General features: G+C 35.8%; 1 protein-coding gene across 3 annotated transcripts in view; it reads left to right on the plus strand.

Moving 5' to 3' along the window:
* The window catches only part of Nkain3 (sodium/potassium transporting ATPase interacting 3), a 654273-nt gene that overhangs the window by 488548 nt on the left and 146304 nt on the right, over positions 1-19421 (plus strand). For all 3 annotated transcript variants that reach the window (XM_021256087.2, XM_021256085.2, XM_004842186.3), the window contains one exon: positions 6700-6897. In XM_021256087.2, coding sequence (XP_021111746.1) covers positions 6700-6897 — 198 coding nt within the window. The remainder of the gene's footprint in view (positions 1-6699; positions 6898-19421) is intronic.

Consider the following 19421-nt stretch of genomic DNA (forward strand, 5'->3'; position numbering starts at 1 on the left):
CATTCCTTTCCTTAAATTCCAACTATGTACTGAAGACACCAAAAATTGTATTTTCCCTTTATCATATCTGATAATCTGATTTTTATATATATGACTCATAACTTGAATATATATATATATATATATATATATATATATATATATATATATATGAGGCATCTCAAGTTTACCTAAGAGATCACTCTGGTGTTTTGTTTTGTTTTGTTTTCCTACACTCAACATGATCCCGTGTCTACTCATTCTTCAAAACCTGCTCCACTGTCCTCCCAGCTGAATCGGAAATTTTAGAATCATCATTCATTATCTTTTCTTTCATATACTACTCTGCCACCACAATAGGTTTTGCCTCACTCTGTAGTAACAACTTTTCTTCAAGTTACTCTAACTACTATGATAATAGCTGAATGGGCTTTGACTTTCCCCATCATATCTATTCTCTAGATAATTATCAGGATGATCATTTGAAACATGCAAAGCAGATGATATTAATGTTTCACTACCCAACTAGCTTATTTCCTGATTACATCTTCAGCCTCTAGAGCCACTTACCCTCCCTTCAGACTCACCTGCCCATGTGGGCCTTCTTTCAGTTCTCACAATATTTAAACCTTTTAGCCATCTCAGGGTCTTTGCACTTGCAATTCTATTTGCTTAAAATACCTCCCTCCAGATTTTCACATGTCTAGGTCTTTCTCAGCCAACAGGCTTTAACCCAAATATCAACTATTAGAGAAGCCTTCCCTAGGCACTTGGTATAAAGCAATTTTATTCCCCACCCAGTCATTGTCTATCAAATTATTTTCTTCATATTGCTTTTTACAGTGTATAGTTATTTTTGTCCACTTGTTTGTTTGCCTTATTACCCATCTTCTTAGAATATACATCCCACGAGGAAAAGATGAGATCTCTTGTGTTCACTCTTATATCTCAGTGCATTGCTTATGTAAGAAACTTTATAAATACTATTTAGTGAATGGATGAGCTTTCACTGCTTCCTAAAGTAGTCCATTCTAGAGAATTAGGCCCCTAAATGAAGATAAAAGGCTTTATTCTTAGTTCATGATCAATGGTAGAGAATTGAAAAGCCCCGGCAATGTCTAGCTTTAAAGATGAGAAATAGTAGATCAAAATGATCAATGCCCATTCCTCACTCTGCAGACTCTTCTTCATATTTAACACCAGTGGCATAGGCTTAAATGACTATGATTTGTAGGAAGAATTGTGAAAGCAACGGCAAATGACAGACATTTCCAATGAAAGCTTGAATATCTTGTAAGCCATTCTATATTAACTGCTCTCATTGTAGGAAAATAATGTATAATAGTTGGCATATTTGAACTGGTGCTGAGTCTTTGTGTTACAAATTCCAAACACTTAAACCTCACTGCCAAGTACTATGTTTGCCCTCTATTACATAGAGATCTATTATATAGATCCACAGTGCTTTCTGAAATGTTTTAGTGCTTCTTTGAAAAGAAAATGATTTGAAATTCAGAAAGTCACTTTAATATTTCTAATTCATACTCTCAGAAGAACAAGTATCTTAAAAGAAGCTTCAACTGACATGAATTCTATTATATAAATATAAGCTCAAAGATAATGCTGAAATTAAGCACATTGTAGTTTAAGTACATATAGACTTTTCAGTAACACAACATTTTTCACTTCCAAATAAGTTCACTTCTGATGAAAGAAAGTGAAAAGACAAAGAAAGTAGACAGCTACATAAAAACTCCTTTGAGCTACAGTGAAGGAGAAAGAAAAACTGAATATTAGCAGTTGGGAGTCTGATCTAGAAACAGAAGAGAATTACTAAAAGTTAAACACATACCAGAATGGCAGATAACTGAAACAACAACAAAAAAAAGAGAGAGTCTAGTTTCTTGGTTAATGAGAAATTGTACAGTAGTGCAGAATAAATGAGTGAACATTGATGTTCTGGGCACGAGAGATGGTTCTCATGCTGTGATGTGCTGTGAATAACATGTGGGCAGCTGTTAGTGAACAACACTAGGGGATTTTTGAAATAATTTTGCCATTCATACATTCCAAGAATTTGGGACCATCTTTGGAATTCACAATAATGAGATGAAAGAACATTTGATATTTACTTGAATAGGAAAAGCAAATACTCAATAACAAATTTAAGTCACAATTTTGAGTATAAAATGATACAGCTTATATCTGGTTATCCACATACCAACAATTATTCTCCTTTCCCACCCTTGAAGCCACCATCTTACTTTCTTATTGTTTATCAAAGCTGGATTCCTGAACTTCATGAAAAACATGCCAAAGCCTTTCCTTTACAACCTTAAATGTTCTTTCTCTCCAGCTACCCTTATACATCCAACACCCTCCTGCTTGGTGTCGTTTTCTGGTTTCTCTTCTTTCTCCCTCTTTGTTTTATAAACTTCTCATTAGTAATCAGATATGTAGGGGAGGAAAAACAATTTTATTTCTAAGGTTTTTGGTTCTTAGCTGGAATCTTTATAACAAAAGAAAGATTAACAAGAGAAAATCAAACAAGTTCATTAACATATATATTTCATATCTACTTAGGCCATAACCCACAGAATGATTAGTTTTTAAAGAAATGGCTTAAAAATTAGGCTTAAATGTCATCTTCATCTGAAAACAAAGCAAGAACAGTATGGCAAAGGCCAGGTTCAAGAAACTAATAGTCAATAAAGGCTGGTTAGTAAAGTTGGTATGTAGGTTCCTCTGGTGCAGTCTCCAGTCTGAAAAAGGGTATAAAGTCATCTGTGGCCCTCAATTTTTGCCTTTCCTGGAACAGATGGAAGAAGAAATGCCTTTGAAGAATTATAATTTGTTTTTAAGCAAAGAGGGGAAAAGCAGAGAGAATAATTTCTTAATTGTCTTCAGCTCAAAACAATCCTTATGCCAAAGTGGTATATTTTGAGGTAGCATATTCTATCCACCTTCAAGTACATGTATATAAATTCAAACTCCATTTTTTATGTTTTCAGATTCTGAAGACAGTAGTAAAGACACTAGTTGTCAATGTTTTGACTATGGTATTCTTAAATTATCACATAATATTCTAATTTTAGAAAGTGAATAAGAAATGCCATTTGAACTAATCAAAATTCTTTTTTAAGATTGTTTTGTTTAGACATGGTTTGGTGTTAATCCATATATTTTAAAACTAGAGACTTTGATGTATAACAATGTTTCAATGAAATAAATTATCAATATTTATTTGTTTAGATAAAAATTCTTGTAGTTTTATGTATTGTATTTCATCTGGCATGCCTTGCATAGGAAGTTGAGTTGTGGTATATTATACTTTTCATAATGTCTAAGTCTAGTATTGAAAGGAATGAAATCAGAAACAAAGTTAAAATTTCATAGCAAACTTAAAAACTTTGAACTTGAAATATAATTTTATGCTGTTAATGTCTGCACTGAAATTTTAATGTACCCATTGCAAAGTACAGTTGATTTTATAAATAGCTCAGTCTCCAGTAATTTAGTGATAATTATGATAATAAACTTTGAGTATAACAAATATCTACATAAATTGACTTATGTTTTATTGTTATAATATAAGTTTTAGTCAAAGTCACATTGAAAAAGCATATTCTGCAATAGAAAAGGTCACTGGATACGAATGCTTACAGCATAAAACTTGCTATGAATTTTGAGATCATGATAATTCATCCTGAACCTAATACATTCTATTAAAATAGAAATGATATGTGGTATTTCTGTAGTGATCAAAACTAAATGTAAGAGATTAAATCTGATGACCAAGAAGCAGAGCAATCAGTTTGCATCTTGAAGCTTGCCTACAGGTAAACTGCCTTGTACTAATCTGAATTCACTAGCTAAAATAATTATTCTTCTATGTATTTTCTTCAGAGGGTAACTGCAGATCATGCAGCAAATCAACAATCCCAAAAACTGACATAAAATGTTTTATTGTCAATAAAGCACTCTTACTGTGAAAGTAAGTAAATAGCAAGCCAACAACATATTTTATTAAAAAGTATGTAAAATATTTTATTAATGATATAATTGGATACATTGTTATAAAGGTACTTTGAATTCTTGGAGCTGAGGAAAGTCTGAAAGTGCCTTTGCCCACTAACATGCATGGGGAGTAATCCTGACCTAAGGTTCACTTAACATATACAATGGAGTATAGGAGCCAGGCTTTCCCACTGCCCTTGTTCAGTGATCTACATGCTGGTTACTTTTCGCTTCAGCTGTTTATAAGTTCACGGTTTTCCTACCAGTTTCCCCAAAATTTTCAAAGTTCTAATCTCAATTTCAGGTACTCAGGAATTTCCTAGGCCACTGAGGTGGAAACTGTTTTCAAAGGGGCCTCAGAATATTTACCTGAGTTTCTTTGGGGCTGAACAATGGGCAGGCAGCCTCTGGGCCTGTCAGCAAAGGCTGTGTGTGGTGACTGCTTCAACATGGCCCCTTGGCATGAATGACCATGAAGCTTACTCAGAGAGTGGAGCTGGGGAATCAACAAAAACTAACTGTGGTCCTCCTTCATAGCTGCCGTACTGTGTAGTACCCTGAGCCAGATGCCAAGCTCCCTCTCTACAGCTTCAGTCCATCTCCTTTTTGCTTCCTATGGGTATTTGTAATCTTTAGTTCATTTGGAAGTCAAGAACCAGGTCCCTTATGCACTCATTTCAATCTATTGTTTATGACAAAAATATTATAAACTTAATCCTTCATAGCTGAGACTCCAGAAATACAGATTGATTGAGTAAGCCTTGTCCAAATGCTTGGGACCACAGTGTTTCAGATTTCATATTTTGGGGGTTTTTGGAATATTTGCGTATAGATAATGATATATTTGGGGGATAGGTCTCAAGGCCCATTCATTTATGGGTTTTTTCTTTTTTAAATTCTTTTATTGGTACATTTTAGGTATACAATACATTTACATTTATCATTGGGTACTTGTACCTTTACATGATATATCTTGGTTCTTACTTTTCCCCCATTTCCTGTCCTCCCTTCCCTATAGACACCTTACACATATAATCTGACAGTAATTTTATACAATATTTTTATTGTACCTGCACTTTGAACCCCTTCACTGAAAGTCAGGTGTAGAATTTTAAAACTGTGCTTCAATATTTAACTGAAATTCAAAATGTTTCAGGATTAGAGTACTTTGAAATTCAGATTTTTAGAATAGGGATGTTCGCCCTATACTACAGGGCATCACTTGAGTATTGAAAATTTGGGGCTCTTGTCTCCACTAAGAGCTCTGGAGATATTTTGATATGTGAAAATTCAATAGGTGAAAATGTTTTTGTTACTTTGAGTGTGGTGGTATTTTCTGGAAACAACTGAGAAAGAAAGAGTTAGCTCCCTTCATGATCTGAGGAATAGTCAGAGGATAGGAGGGGAAGACATCAGATACTGTGAGAAAGTACTCTAACATCAAAGGCACAGCTAAAGATCCAGACTGTGTAGGATGAAGGCCTTGCTCTGCCATTAACCATCTGTGCGCCCTGGGCAAATTAATTTACTTCTCTATGACTTACTCTTTTCACCTATATTGTTTTCTTAGGGCTGCTGTAACAAATTACCACAAACTTGGTGGCTTAAACAACATAAATTTCTTCTCTTACAGTTCTGGCGGCTAGAAGTCTGAAATGAATTTTATTGAGCACAATTAAAGATGTAATGCCATGCTTTCCCGAAAACTTTACAGGAGAATCATTCTTTGTCTCTTCTCCCTTCCAGTGGCCAATAGTATTTCTTTGCGGTTGGAGCCTACCTATCCAGGATAATCTAGCCATTTTATGATCCTTAATTCAATCATGTATGCAAAGTCTTTAATTGCTGTATGAGATAAAATGCACAAATTCCAAGGGTTAGGTCTAAATATAGCTATAGAAATGATTATTCAACCTACAATAAACTAAATTGATCAGAGAACCATTAAAGGATATACAGACAGATTTCCAGATATATGAGTTTCATATCCAAGGATACTTAACAATGGTTGAAGTTACTAAAATAAGAAAAATTTGTGTCCATACTGAACATTTAAGAACTTCTTCTCACTATTCACAAAAAACATAGTAGTATAACAACTATTTACATAGTACTTACATTTTGTTAGGAATAATAAGTAATCTGGAGATGATTTAAAGATTATAGAAGAATATGTATAGTTATATGCAAATTTTATATAGGGACTGGAGCATATATAGATTTTGGTATCTACAAGAAATCTTAGAACTAATTCCCTCTGAATATCCAGGGACAACTGTTATATATGAAATCACTTAGAACAATGTCTAGCACGCAATAAAGTACTTGGTAAATGTGATTCTGTAATGACAATGATCATGTTAATGACAATGGTATAACAAGGAAATGCAGCAAAGTATTTCAAAATAAGCACAATAATTTTTCAACATAACTTTTAACCATATATGAAGGGTCTCACCTCTGGATGTTCGTTGAGTTCTATCTTTAACATGTTACCAATGTATTTCTACATTGAAAAATAATAACTGGATGATGTAGGCATATGATACATGTAGCTATTTTTGACTTTGTCTTTTTTCCTTTTCATTTAAAATTGATATCATGTCAACAATTTCATCCATCCTGAAATCTTCTCAAAGTCAAACCAAAGACCTGATATAATAGGACTGTCTCTTTTTTGTCTCTTATCTCCTGTCCATCTAGGATACAGACCTGATGACATTCAATATCTCCGTTCACCGGTCATGGTGGCGGGAGCATGGGCCTGGTTGTGTCCGGAGAGTGCTGCCTCCATCGGCCCATGGCATGATGGATGATTACACTTATGTCTCTGTCACGGGCTGTGTCGTCGACTTCCAGTACCTAGAGGTCATCCACAGTGCTGTCCAAATACTACTCTCTGTAAGTGTTACTTTTGTGTCATCATCTGATTGATTCTCTTCTTCACTGGCACTTTGTACCTACATACATGGTAGACAGAGCCAGATTAACCTTAGCAGTGGAGATAGCAATTATGGTATCATTAGTCATACATATGGGCAGGTTACATCTTTTTCTTCTTTGTATCCAGACATTTTATTTAGAACCACTTAGTTGCTATAGTATAGTTTCTAACTTGAGGTACCATCCATATTATTTAATGAACATCGTGATCTCCCAGAAGTGCTACCTTGTGCATTAGCTACTTCAAGCTCTGTTCCTAATGCACTCTTGTACTAATGCACATTAGTTCCAAAGAAAGAAGAATGAAAACCTAGTAACCATCACATTTCAAATAATTGCTCTTTAAAGATCAAATTCCTCAAGCAACTCTTAGCATTGTATTGAGATACAGTACTCTATGAAGAAACAGAGAAGAGAATTGCCTTAATTAGACCATAGAAGGTATACATGGCAGAGATTCTTTTAGGGTAATTCCTTTCCACCAGGCTGTGCTGCCTACAGTTTGACCACAATGTGTAGGAGACTACATTTACAGTTCACAGCATCATCAGAAGTGCTATTCCCTTGAGCCCTACCAAGGACTTGCCATTTAGTTGTGGTCAAAACAACAGTGCAGCCACTACCAACCACACTTTTCACCTAAACTAACTATCTCTGTTCTTCTTCCCAACTCGTTAATAAGAATAAGAGGTGTAGGCTCAATAACAGACAAATTGAACATCTTGGTCCTCATTTACATTTTCAATTTCTCACACTAGAGAAACTATAAGAAAAGGACCAAAGGGGAAGAGGAAGTGGAGGAGGGGAGGAAAGAAGGGAAAGAAAAAAAGCATGAAAAAAGAAGGAAAAAATAGAAATAAAATTTTTGTAAATAGGGAGTGGTGGAATGGTTTAAGGGAGGGAAGAGGAATGGGGGAAAAACAAGAACTAAGATATATCGTGTACAGGTACAAATTCCCAATGTTGAATGTGATCATAATGTATACCTAAAATAACAAACAAAGTGGAAATATAAAAAGGTTATGTAAGTAAAGAATGTAATTTGGAATTATTTCTTTCTAGAAAGTTTCTACAACTTTGAAAGAGCCTTGTTATCATTTACTATATCCATTATCTATCACTTATGTTGTCCATTATGTGACAAATTACTCCAAAGTTAACTATAGTAAGTCCCTGACTTATGAACAAGTTTCATTCTGGGAGAACATTTGTAAGTCTGACAAAGTGAGTTTTATACACCTTTGACACAAATATACAATGTAAAGCATTAAAAAACCAAACACACACACAAAAATACTGTAAATAAACTATTTTTACTTTTACAGTTATCTTAAAATGGTGGTATAGTACAATACTGTTTCTTCACTTTTGTTTCCATGGTTATTGCTTTATGCTTCCTAGCAGCCCCCTCCACATCACCACTGCCTTTCCCCTCGCTTCTAATTGAGCACTGTACATACTGTCACACTGTATAGTAAGCACACAATAGCACAACTGTGACAATGTCTGGCAGACACGTGAGCTACTTCCACAATTTGTTCTCATCTGTGAGTAATGCGAGGTCTGATCTTATCTGTGAAAGTTTGAAAATCAAATGTTAGTAAGTTGGGGATTTACTGTACTTAAAATAGTACCAATGTATTACTTAGAGTTCTGTGGGCCAGGAATTTGGGCAAGACTCAGCTAAGTAGCTGTCCTGCTCCATACAATATAGGCTAGGGTTACTCAGGTGAGCCTTTTACCCAGACTCTACCAGAACTGAGACATGTATGGAGGCCTCAAAATACTGTCTGCTGCTGGCTTTCAGCTCCCATTCTCCTCCATATGGCTTATTGTTCTGCAGAAACCTTGATGGTTTCTCTTATAGCAAGGCAGCTAGATTCAAAGACAAGTCTCAGCATGTAAGCATTTTTCAATCCCTTATTCTAGTCATTGTTATCATGATCTCACTGGCTACAGTAAGTCAGATGGACAAACCCAAAATCAACATGGGAGAAGGTACAGAAAGGCAAGGGTATGAGGAGGCAGGGCTCATTTAAGGTTACTAATGTAGTGATCTTACCTTATTTGATAAGTCTATTAATTGTTATTCTTTAACTTACCTATCTGAAATTTTCAAATGGTATTTTTGAGCACATTTGAATTATATTTTTTAGAAAGTCTGAAGATTAGCATGAGAAAAAAATAAAAATAAAATTGTAGAGTCTAATTCAAAAAGGTAAACTTGACCCTGAATTCAAACAAAGGACAGCACCTAAATGCCAAGGAATATGCTTTCAGATGTGTAATAGGAAATCTGATTTATATGCATAGGTATAACACACTATTGTTTATCCATACAGATTTATCAGTCTTTCCTTATTCCTTATTTTTTCTCTAATCTAGAAGCTACATATGAAACTGCAGTAAGATTAATATGTTTAAATCTTCTTTTAAAAAATGTGTCTGTTAATTTCTGAAAATATTTTAGTTTGTTTTATGATTTTCCATTGTTTCTTTGGTGTGAGAAAATGAAAGGATAAATAAGGACCAAAATGGATAATAATTATTGGGAAATAGGAAGCAAATATTCAAATGGGAAGGGAACAAGGGAGGGGGAGAGGGGGAAAGGAAGGAAGGAAAAAGAGAAAAGAGAATAGAAGAAAAAATGGAAGCAAAATTTTTGTAAATTAAGAGGGAAAGAGGGGTTCAAGGGAAGGGAGGGGATTGGAGAAAAAAGAAGAATCAAGATATATTATGTACAGGTACAAATTCCCTATGATGAATATGATCATTATGTATATCTAAAACATATCAATACAATTACTTTTTTAGAAAGTTAAATATATATATATAATACTAAATTCTAAAGGTTAGTATTAGTTTTTTTAATATTGAAGACATTTTTTTCTAGAAACTTTTTGTATGTAGACAATTCACCCTGCTTTGAAAAATATTCACATTAAATTGCTAAACCATTTTGTGGGATAATGACATAGTATCCAAATCTTTACAATGCAACAGAATGCCATGGAGTCAAAAAGTCATTTCCTTAGAGTAATTCCAACCCAAATGAATAGCAAGGTGAAAGTATTTGATAAGGAGCTGGACTGTCATATAAAAGCATGCCCTAAGGGGATATCTAAACATACTGTATATATTGCCACCTAAAAGTACATGTCACTTATAAATGAATCCCTTGACACATTCTAGTGAACATTCAAAGCTGCCAGGATGCATAGGCAGTTCTGGCTATACTACTATTCAGCCTTCAAGAAATAGAAGGATTAGTCACTGCTCTCTGATTCTTCTGGTATAATACATCAATGCATCTTCAGTATTTTATCTTTTATATTAAAATAAAATATACTCTAAATTTGTTTCACAATTATAAAATTATAGTGATCCTCTCTTATCTGTCAGTAATACATTCCAAGTTTCCCAGTGACTGAAACTACAGATAATACTGAATCCTACAATATACTATGCTTTTTTTCTCTACACACATATATTGGTGATAGAGTTTAATTCATAAATGAGGCATAGTAAGAGATTAACAACTGTCAATAGATATTAGAAATCCTAGCATGTTTTATTTTTTTGTTCCCTAAGTACTTTTGTTATGGAAATTGTGGGAAAAAATACACAGACACAGAATTCGGGTAAAATAATAAAAGTTTTACTTGCAAGCAGGCAGACTGCCAGAAACCGGTCTGGTCAGTGTCCAAGGCCCGTTCTTTGTTAGTCTCCTCTTTTATACCTTTGTTAGTCATTATCTCATCCCTAGTGGTCTTTGATGTGTAAATACAATTCCAGTCCCTATTTACAAGTAGTTCCTATAAATGAGATAAGCACATATACATTGTAAATTTACCCAGGCATTGCAACTTTGTTTTTCTAGGTTAAAATGTTATCTATAGTAGAGCTACAGATCAAAGGAGCTATATAGCCTTCACTTTAAACAACAAAAGCAATGGGCTAAGGCAAGTTTTTAAATGGATACACTACCTATTTTGCTTCTACAACTACTTTAATAGTTAATCTACTAAGCAGTCTAAAACTTTTTCCGCATCACTTTCAGCTTCTCACCTTGGCATACCTAAATTGTCAGTATCAGTGTTCCTGTGATTTGGCACCATTATTAGGTAAAATCAGGTTATTTGAACACAACCACTTCTATACTGTGACAGTCACTCTGATAAACAAGACCAATAGGTGGGACTACATGCTGTGTGGATATGTCAGCAGAGGGATGATTCATACCTGGAGCAGATTTGAACAGGACAGTGCCAGATTTCACCACACCTGTACTCAAAACTACATGGAATTTAAAACTTATGAATTGCTTATTCTAGAATTTTTCACTTAATATTTTCAGACAGAGGCTGACTTGAGTCATTGATTTTAGACAGAGGTTGGCTGTAGTTGAATTCTTAGGGTTTCTTCTATTTTCCAGCTTTTTTTTTAGAATTGTGACCTCTTAAATCTGATGACACAAAAATTATTCCTGTGCTGTTCTGTATCCATTACCTAATATGTGCTGAAATGTCTACCTTTTTGCTGTAAATAGAGGTGATGCTCAAAGTATTTAACAGTTTGTTAGGGGCAGGACAGGCAATAACCAAGAAAACAGGTGGGGAGCTTTGAGGTGAGCCAGGGTGCTGGGGTCTCTGCCACACCAGGGTTACCCCTTTCACTACTGGAGGAATAGAAATATTTAAAAGGGTCTAAGGAAGAAACTGTCAAAGATGGTCGAGACAGGGCTGGGAGAAGGTCCATTGGGGTCTTCAGGGTAGCAGAGCTCTCCCAAATGAGAGGGAAGTATTTACGTGATTTACTCATGGATATGATTCTGCTGACAAATTGAACAGTAGACTCTGCTGGTTTACATGTAAGACCAGAGCTTAGTTGTGGGACAAAGGAAATTCCAGGGATAAGCATATCACAGGAACCATACATGAGCTCAAAGGAAAAATAACAAAAGTCACAAAGGCCACAATAAGTGGGTTTTCCTTGCCAACAGGCCTGTCATAGGGCGTTTGGGGAGCATCCCCACCCATGTGCATGCCCCTTTGGAGGATCCCTGAGCTCCTGCAACACCACACTATATCTGCACAGCAACCATGCATATGTGCTTCTTTTTTAGAAACTGGAGAGGGAGATTACAAAGCTGAAAGAAGGTTCTTGTTACTCTGATGTCACAGTCTTATTGCAGGGCTCCTACAGATTCTTAGCAACACCAAGTTGAAGGTCAGTGTGTAATGCAAAGAAAGTTTGTTTGCAGTATGTATGAGGAGAGGAGCAAAATGCAAGGAGGCAAGAACTCTAGTTAAAGACTGTAGTCAGGATCCTTCTGGGGTGGAGGCAGGAGCCTTTTTTCCTCATCTCACGTGCTCATCATGTCTCACCTGAAAAGTGGCCAGTTACCTCCTAAACAGTCTTCAGGGCCCAGCTCTGTGCACCATTGCACAAGTCCTTGCTTCTAGGGAGATGATTTTGGAGGGCCCACCTGATACCTCACTTATGGAACCTAAAAAAGACTTTAAAACTCACTTTATGGGTCTCTCTTTGGAGATAAGTTCACACATATATTGTCCTGCATCTTCAGTGTCAAGATACTGTTTGGTGCAAGCCTTACTCTTAAATATCTTTGGAATTTGTCACCATGGTCAGAGCTGGAGTCACAGAGCTCTAAGAGTTTTATTTGTTTGTTTGTTTGTTTGTTTAATCATGCCTATATCATCTGTATTCAATCCCTGGCCATGTCCACATTCATTCCTGTTCTCAGCCTATCATGTCAAATATATTCTTCCTAAACATAGACTGATACTCCATGAAAAAGAGTAAAAAGTTATGCTAGTTCAGTCCACTGTTAAACTGTGTTTAACGGAAAGGTTTACCAGAGCTGGAAGACTGGCAATCTCCTGTGTGGTTGATGGTGTTTACTGGGCAGCTCCATCCAGTATGGTGTGGAATCTTTGCCCTCAGAAGGCAGTGTGGGTATCTACTCCTTCTAGTTAGCATCACTATACAGTGACAGAAACAGGTAACACTATTGTTAATTCAGTAGCCTATCCTCACAGAGTGAAAGAATGCACATCAAAAGACAAGTGAAATTTAAACTTTTGAAATGGTTTCCAATTGCTATAAATTATACTCTCCAAAAGTGTAAAGATATTTAATTTTTTAAAAAACTCTATGTTAACAACTGCATTTATTTAACAAACAGTGTGTGCTTGGAGCTGTTCAAAATGCTTTGCAAGAGACCGGGGATTTAGCTCAGTGGTTTTTTCCACCTGCTGCGCAAGTACAAGGACCCTAGTTTGATCCCCGGTACCAAAAATAAGCTTTGCAAAATATATGCTCATTTAATCCTCAGAATGATCCATGATATAGCTACTATTATGATGATTTTACAGACATGAAAATTGAGACTCATAAAGAGGTTCAATGATTTGCCAAGGCCACACATCTTGTGAGTAAATGAAAGTGGACCTCAGACCCAGGCAGATAGACTCCAGAGCACCTGCACTTAACCACGTTGCTGAGTATCCTTAAGACATGAAATAAGGGGAACTTAGGTTTTCTTGAAGCCCTTTGCTGGGTTTAGTACTAAATTCTCTGCATTGTGAGGCTTTGAATCTTCCTTTGGGTTAATGGGGTTTCCTTGGCAGCTCCAGCATATGAAAGTAACAACAAGAATGTTTTTATATTTATATTTAAGAGTTATAGACTGAATAATCTCAAATGTTTTCTTCCACCCTGGAAATCATCTCCCAACCACCTTTTTGTTGCTATAAAATTAAAGGATTTCAATATTCATAAAACACTAAACATGGCAGACATGTTTTTCTTGCCGAGGCTTTCTATGTGCTGGGGTGAGGTAGCAAATCAAAATCACTTCTCCTGCCTCAAATTTTTACCAGAATTACCACTTTTCCAAGAGACTTATTTTATATGAAATAAATGACTTCTGCACATATCAAATTTTGAGCAACTTTTAAATGCTGCATACACATATTAAAGGTTTAAATCAGTTATTCCCCATATATCATGTTTGGTCTCTGTGTTTAATTCCAGCTTTGAAAAAGTGAATCAAACAGTTGATTTAAATTTTCACTTACCCAAGGAATTATTTATTAGACAATCAAAGTATGGAAAAGATTCTATGGCAGTGGGGAAGAATTGCTGCAACAATATTCAAGAGCCTTTGGCAATGTATTTGTGTTCAAGAACTAGAGTAAAGCTGGTCAGTAAAATTATTTTGACTTAGTTTTGTTTGGCAAACTGTTATTTTCAGTCACTTCTCAGTATTTGTGTCTATGTAGTGTATTGAGCCTCTGAAATGTGTAAACAGTTTAATTTTATATGGGTTCATTGAGATGTAATTCATATATAATTAATCCATTGGAAATGTATATTTTATTGTACATTTTATATAACTACAATTATATTCAGAAGTTTTCAGGATACACACAGATATTATGATCATCATTATAGAAAATGTAGAATGAATTCATCACCTCAAAAAGAAACCTCAACCTTTTAGCCTATAATCACTTCTCTCCTAACTCTAAGCAAATACTAATGTACTTTTTATGTCTTCAGATTTTCTAATAATGGACATTTCACATAATTGAAATCACATTATGTAGTCTTTTGTGTCTGGCTTCTTTCTTTTAGCCTAGCATCTTCAAGGTTCAACCATGCAGCATGTATCAGGACTTAAAATTCCTTTTTTGTGGCTAAATAATATTCTAACATACACTTTTTTTAACACTTGTTCCTGTTATAGGTACATGTAAAATATTTAGCAAAATTTTCAATAATATAATTCAATATATATAGCTTTTACCTTCTCATTGATAAAACCCTAAGTCAAGTTTTAGTAATGCACTAGGCATTTTTCTACATAACATCACATATCCATCTTCTGATAACATCTGCATTACAGATAGCAAATCTTAGTTCTTATACTGAAGTTTGATGTTGTGTAAATCTAATACTAATGTTGTCTATCACTGTATACCACATCTATGGGTTTTAACAATTTGAAGTATGTGAACATTTAAAGATCAAATTCCTTTTATATCATAAAATTCTCCATAATTATATGTATATCATTGGATTTTCTCCTGCATATTAATTGGTAATCATATTTGTGGTTGTCTCCAACCATAAATTTTATAATATTTCCAAACAATAGAATTCATTCTCCTAAGCCTTAATGCTCATGATTACCCTAGAAATGTGTGGAGGTCTTCATAAATTATTACTGCCCTACTGTTTTTAAATAATCTCCTTAACATTGATATTCAATGTAAAAGTGAGTTCTGACATTTGGTAGATAAATACAGTTTCATCTGAGAAATGCAAAGCTTAATTAGAAGCCATATCTATCACAAAAGCCATTAATATAGAAAATCTGAAATCTATTTAATAATTAATCAAGACAAACATTGAGAATGTAGGCTTATGGAGACATTAGAGGTAAAAAATTTAATTTTATTGACACTTTACTTAGGGTAATTTAATATCATTTGAGTTCTGGCAGATTTTTTTCATCTTTATCCATAAGTTAACAGGTTGAAAAAGTAGCTTTCTACAATAACAAGAATTAATTCAAAAACTTCTATACTCTTCCTTGAAAAGACGAAGTTGTATAAATTCTGTGAAGAAAAAATTGTCATATCACATCTTGCATGCTTTTTAAATGAAAACAGGCAGTTTCGTTCATTCATAAGTACGAACCCAGTCAACCCCCTACTTTACACAGAACACTCTAGCTTGGAAGTGAGAAGATGGAGATAAACTATTCAAAATTGAATTTGACATGGTCCTACCCACAGTATCTTTCTGTCTGTTATGGGAGATGATGCATGCTATCAAGGTGCTATAACTCATGACAGAAAGGAAAGTTCTAAAATTAATTTCTTAAGTGCCATCAGGGCCCACAAGAGAAAGTAGCATTCAATAGAAATTGTGATATCTCACTTCTGGCTAAAGAGTTCTGTCTTGGATGAGAAAGAGGGAAGAGTTCCACACAGAAATAAATGAAATAAAAAACAATTTAGCAGAAAAGTAAGCAATTCACTTTGGTTTGATCAAAGAGTAAATCCCCAAGCGTAGTGTATTGAAACAGAAAAGAAAGATTGAAGACAACCATGAGGCCCTTGAATGCCCAGCTAGTATACAAGTTTGAATAATGCCATGCTCTATCTACTCCTTGGAGATGCATCATGTGACCTAACATGAAAGTTTTTCAGAAATATTGTTGTTCAAAAAGAAAGTTTACTGAAAACAAAAAAAGAGAATGGGAGGAACTCTTCCAGACTAAAGGAAACAGACTGTGACAACCAACTGAAACATGTGAACCTAGACCACAAGACAGTGTCCAGGAAGCACTTTCTAAAATTTGTATAAGGTCAGCAGCCTAGAAAATAGTGTTGTACCAATATTAATTTTCTTTTTCTTTTTTTAAAAGTTTGAACTGTGGCTGTGCAAGACATTTGAGAAATCTGGGTAAAACATATATAGGAATCCTGTGTACTATTTTTCTAAATTTTCGGTAAGTCTGAAATTACTCCAAAATGAAACTTTAAAGTATTTTAAAAATTAAAAGCCGGGACACCCTATTGAGGTCCCAAGTCTTGTGGAACATGCCAAATTGAATCAGCCCACTGCAGACAGGCAGGTCTGTGGACAACCTATCGAGGTCCTGAGTCGCGTGGAACATACAGAATCAGCCCACACCCCGGCAACAATCCACTGGACCCGCACCCCCTGCTCCTCTGTACAGCCACCTGGTTTCACAGTACAAAGAAGCAGAGGACACCGGACCACCAGAACACGGCACTGAGTCCCGCTGCTCCTGGAACAGAGGGAGAGGCTTCTGAGCCACCTTCCCACTGGTCCTGGTCCAGAGGATGAGGCTTCCTGACCACCATCCCTTCCACTGCTCCCAGCCCAGAGGAAAGGGCTTTTGGGCCACCTTCTGTCCTACCACTCCTGGCCCAGAGGAAGGGGCTTCTGGGTCACCATCACTCCCACTGCTCCTGGCCCAGAGGTAGGGGCTTCTGAGCTGCCATCCCACTGCTCCTGGACCAGAGGAAGGGGCTTCCCGGTGACCATCCCTGCCGCTGCTCCCACCCCACAGGAAAGGGCTTTTGGGCCACCATCCCTATCACTGCACCCGGCCCCTGTCCCACCTCTCACAGATCAGAGGAGGTAATCCGTGCAGGCACCAACAGTCAGGGGGCCTAAGGGGGGAGTCAAAAGGAAAAAACACGTAAATAAGTTTCAGAACCAGACTTCCAGATCACCTACAGCAACCCCAAAGGGAAATGAGATGGAACACTCTGATACTCAAACACCTGGACCCACTGAACTGCCAACAAAAGGGGATCTGGAAAAAATGAAATCAGAAATAATTTCTCAGATAACAGGAGAAATTGTGCTCCTAGTGCAAGACATGATTAATAAATCTAGAGAGGAGCTGAGGAACATGATGGAATCCTAACATAGGAAAAAAATGGAATCCATAAAACAGATGCAAATAGATTTCCAGGAGATGAAAAACTCCATTGAAAGTTAACACAGCAGAATGAGCCAATGTGAGGACAGAATTTCAGATATAGAACATAAGATTGCAATTAATGACCAGGAAAAGAAAAATTGCTTCAAAATTATAAGGGAACATGAAAAATCAATCCAGCAGCTGCTAGATGATGCAAAGAAGAATAACATAAGACTGATTGGAGTCAATGAAGAAACACGAGAGAGTGCAGATGACATAAACAATCTCTTCACAGAAATAATGGCAGAAAACTTCCCAAGCAAGGGAAAAAAGCTTGAAATACAGATAAGTGAGGCATATAGGACTCCAAATAGCCTTGATCAAAAAAAATCTACACATAGCCATATAATTATTAAGATTCCAGAAACTCAACAGAAGAAAGAAGTTCTACAAGCAGTTAGAGAAAAGAAACAAATCACATACAAAGGAAAGCCCATCAGAATCACAGCAGACTTCTCAACACAAACCATCAAGGCAAGAAGAGCTTGGAGTGACATAGTCCAAGCCCTAAAAGAAAACAGCCCCCAACCCAGATTGATGTACCCTGCAAAACGATCTTTCAAAATGGATGGAGAAATAAGATACTTTCATGACAAAGAGCACCTTAGGAAGTTCATGAATAACAAACCAGCACTCCAAAGAATTTTACACAATAGCCTAGAAACAGACATTGAGGATCACAAGCCCAGGAAGCAAAGCACAATGAATCCATCTGGCATGACAAGAAATTAAATTTAAAGGGGGGGAACCCAACAAAAAGAAAAAGTCATGACAATGACAAGTCATTATGTTTTAGTTATAACCATCAATGTTAATGGTCTTAATTCACCAATCAAAAGAAATAGACTGGCAGAATGGATCAAGAAGCAAAATCCAACAATATGCTGCATACAAGAAACACACTTAATTCAAAAGGAAACTCATAGACTCAAAGTTAAAAGGTGGAAAACAATACTTCATGCAACAAGAACACAAAAAAAGCAGGAGTAGCTATCCTCTTGGCAGATCAAGTGGATTTCAAACCAACACTGATTAAGAGAGATGAAGAAGGACACTACATCCTTGTAAAGGGAAGAATCCAACAGGAAGAGATGACAATCATAAATATCTATGCACCAAACACTAGTACGCCCAACTATAGAAAATACTAACGGACATGAAAAGTCATATATGCACAAATACAATTGTAGTGGGGGACCTCAACACCCCACTGTCACAAATAGATAGATCAACTTGACTAAAAATAAGTAATGAAATACTAGAACTCAATCGAACTCTTGAACAAATGAATTTAACAGGTGTTTACAGAGTCTTCCACCCCACAAAATCAGAATACACATTCTTCTCAGCTGCACATGAGTCATTCTCAAAAATAAACCACATACTCACACATAGAATATGTTTAAGTAAATGCAAAAGAATTGAAGTTATCCCCTGTATATTATCAGACCATAATGTGATGAAATTGGAGATCCATAGCAAAAGAAACTCAAAAAATTTCATAAACAAGTGGAAATTGAACAACGCACTTCTGAATAACCAATAGGTCACAGAGAAAATTAAAGAAGAAATCATACAGTTCCTTCAATTAAATGACAATGACAGTACAACATATTGGAATCAATGGGACACAATGAAAGCAGTCTTATGAGGGAAATTCATAGCAGTGAATACGCATATTAGGAAAACAGAACGAGCCCAATTAAACAACCTGATGCTGAACCTCAAGCTTCTAGAAAAAGAAGAACAGGACAGGCCAACCGCAGAGCTCATACAAGGGAGGAAACTAAAAAGATCAGAGGAGAAATCAATGCAATGGAGACTAAGAGAATGATACAAAAAATCAATGAAGCCAAGAGTTGGTTCTTCAAAAGAATCAACAAAATTGACAAACCCTTAGCCAACCTTATCAGAAAAAGGAAAGAAA

Source organism: Heterocephalus glaber, unplaced genomic scaffold, assembly GCF_053883595.1.
Source record: "Heterocephalus glaber isolate CG9 unplaced genomic scaffold, H.glaber_assembly_v1.0 deba00001553, whole genome shotgun sequence".
NCBI classification, from domain to species: domain Eukaryota; kingdom Metazoa; phylum Chordata; class Mammalia; order Rodentia; family Bathyergidae; genus Heterocephalus; species Heterocephalus glaber.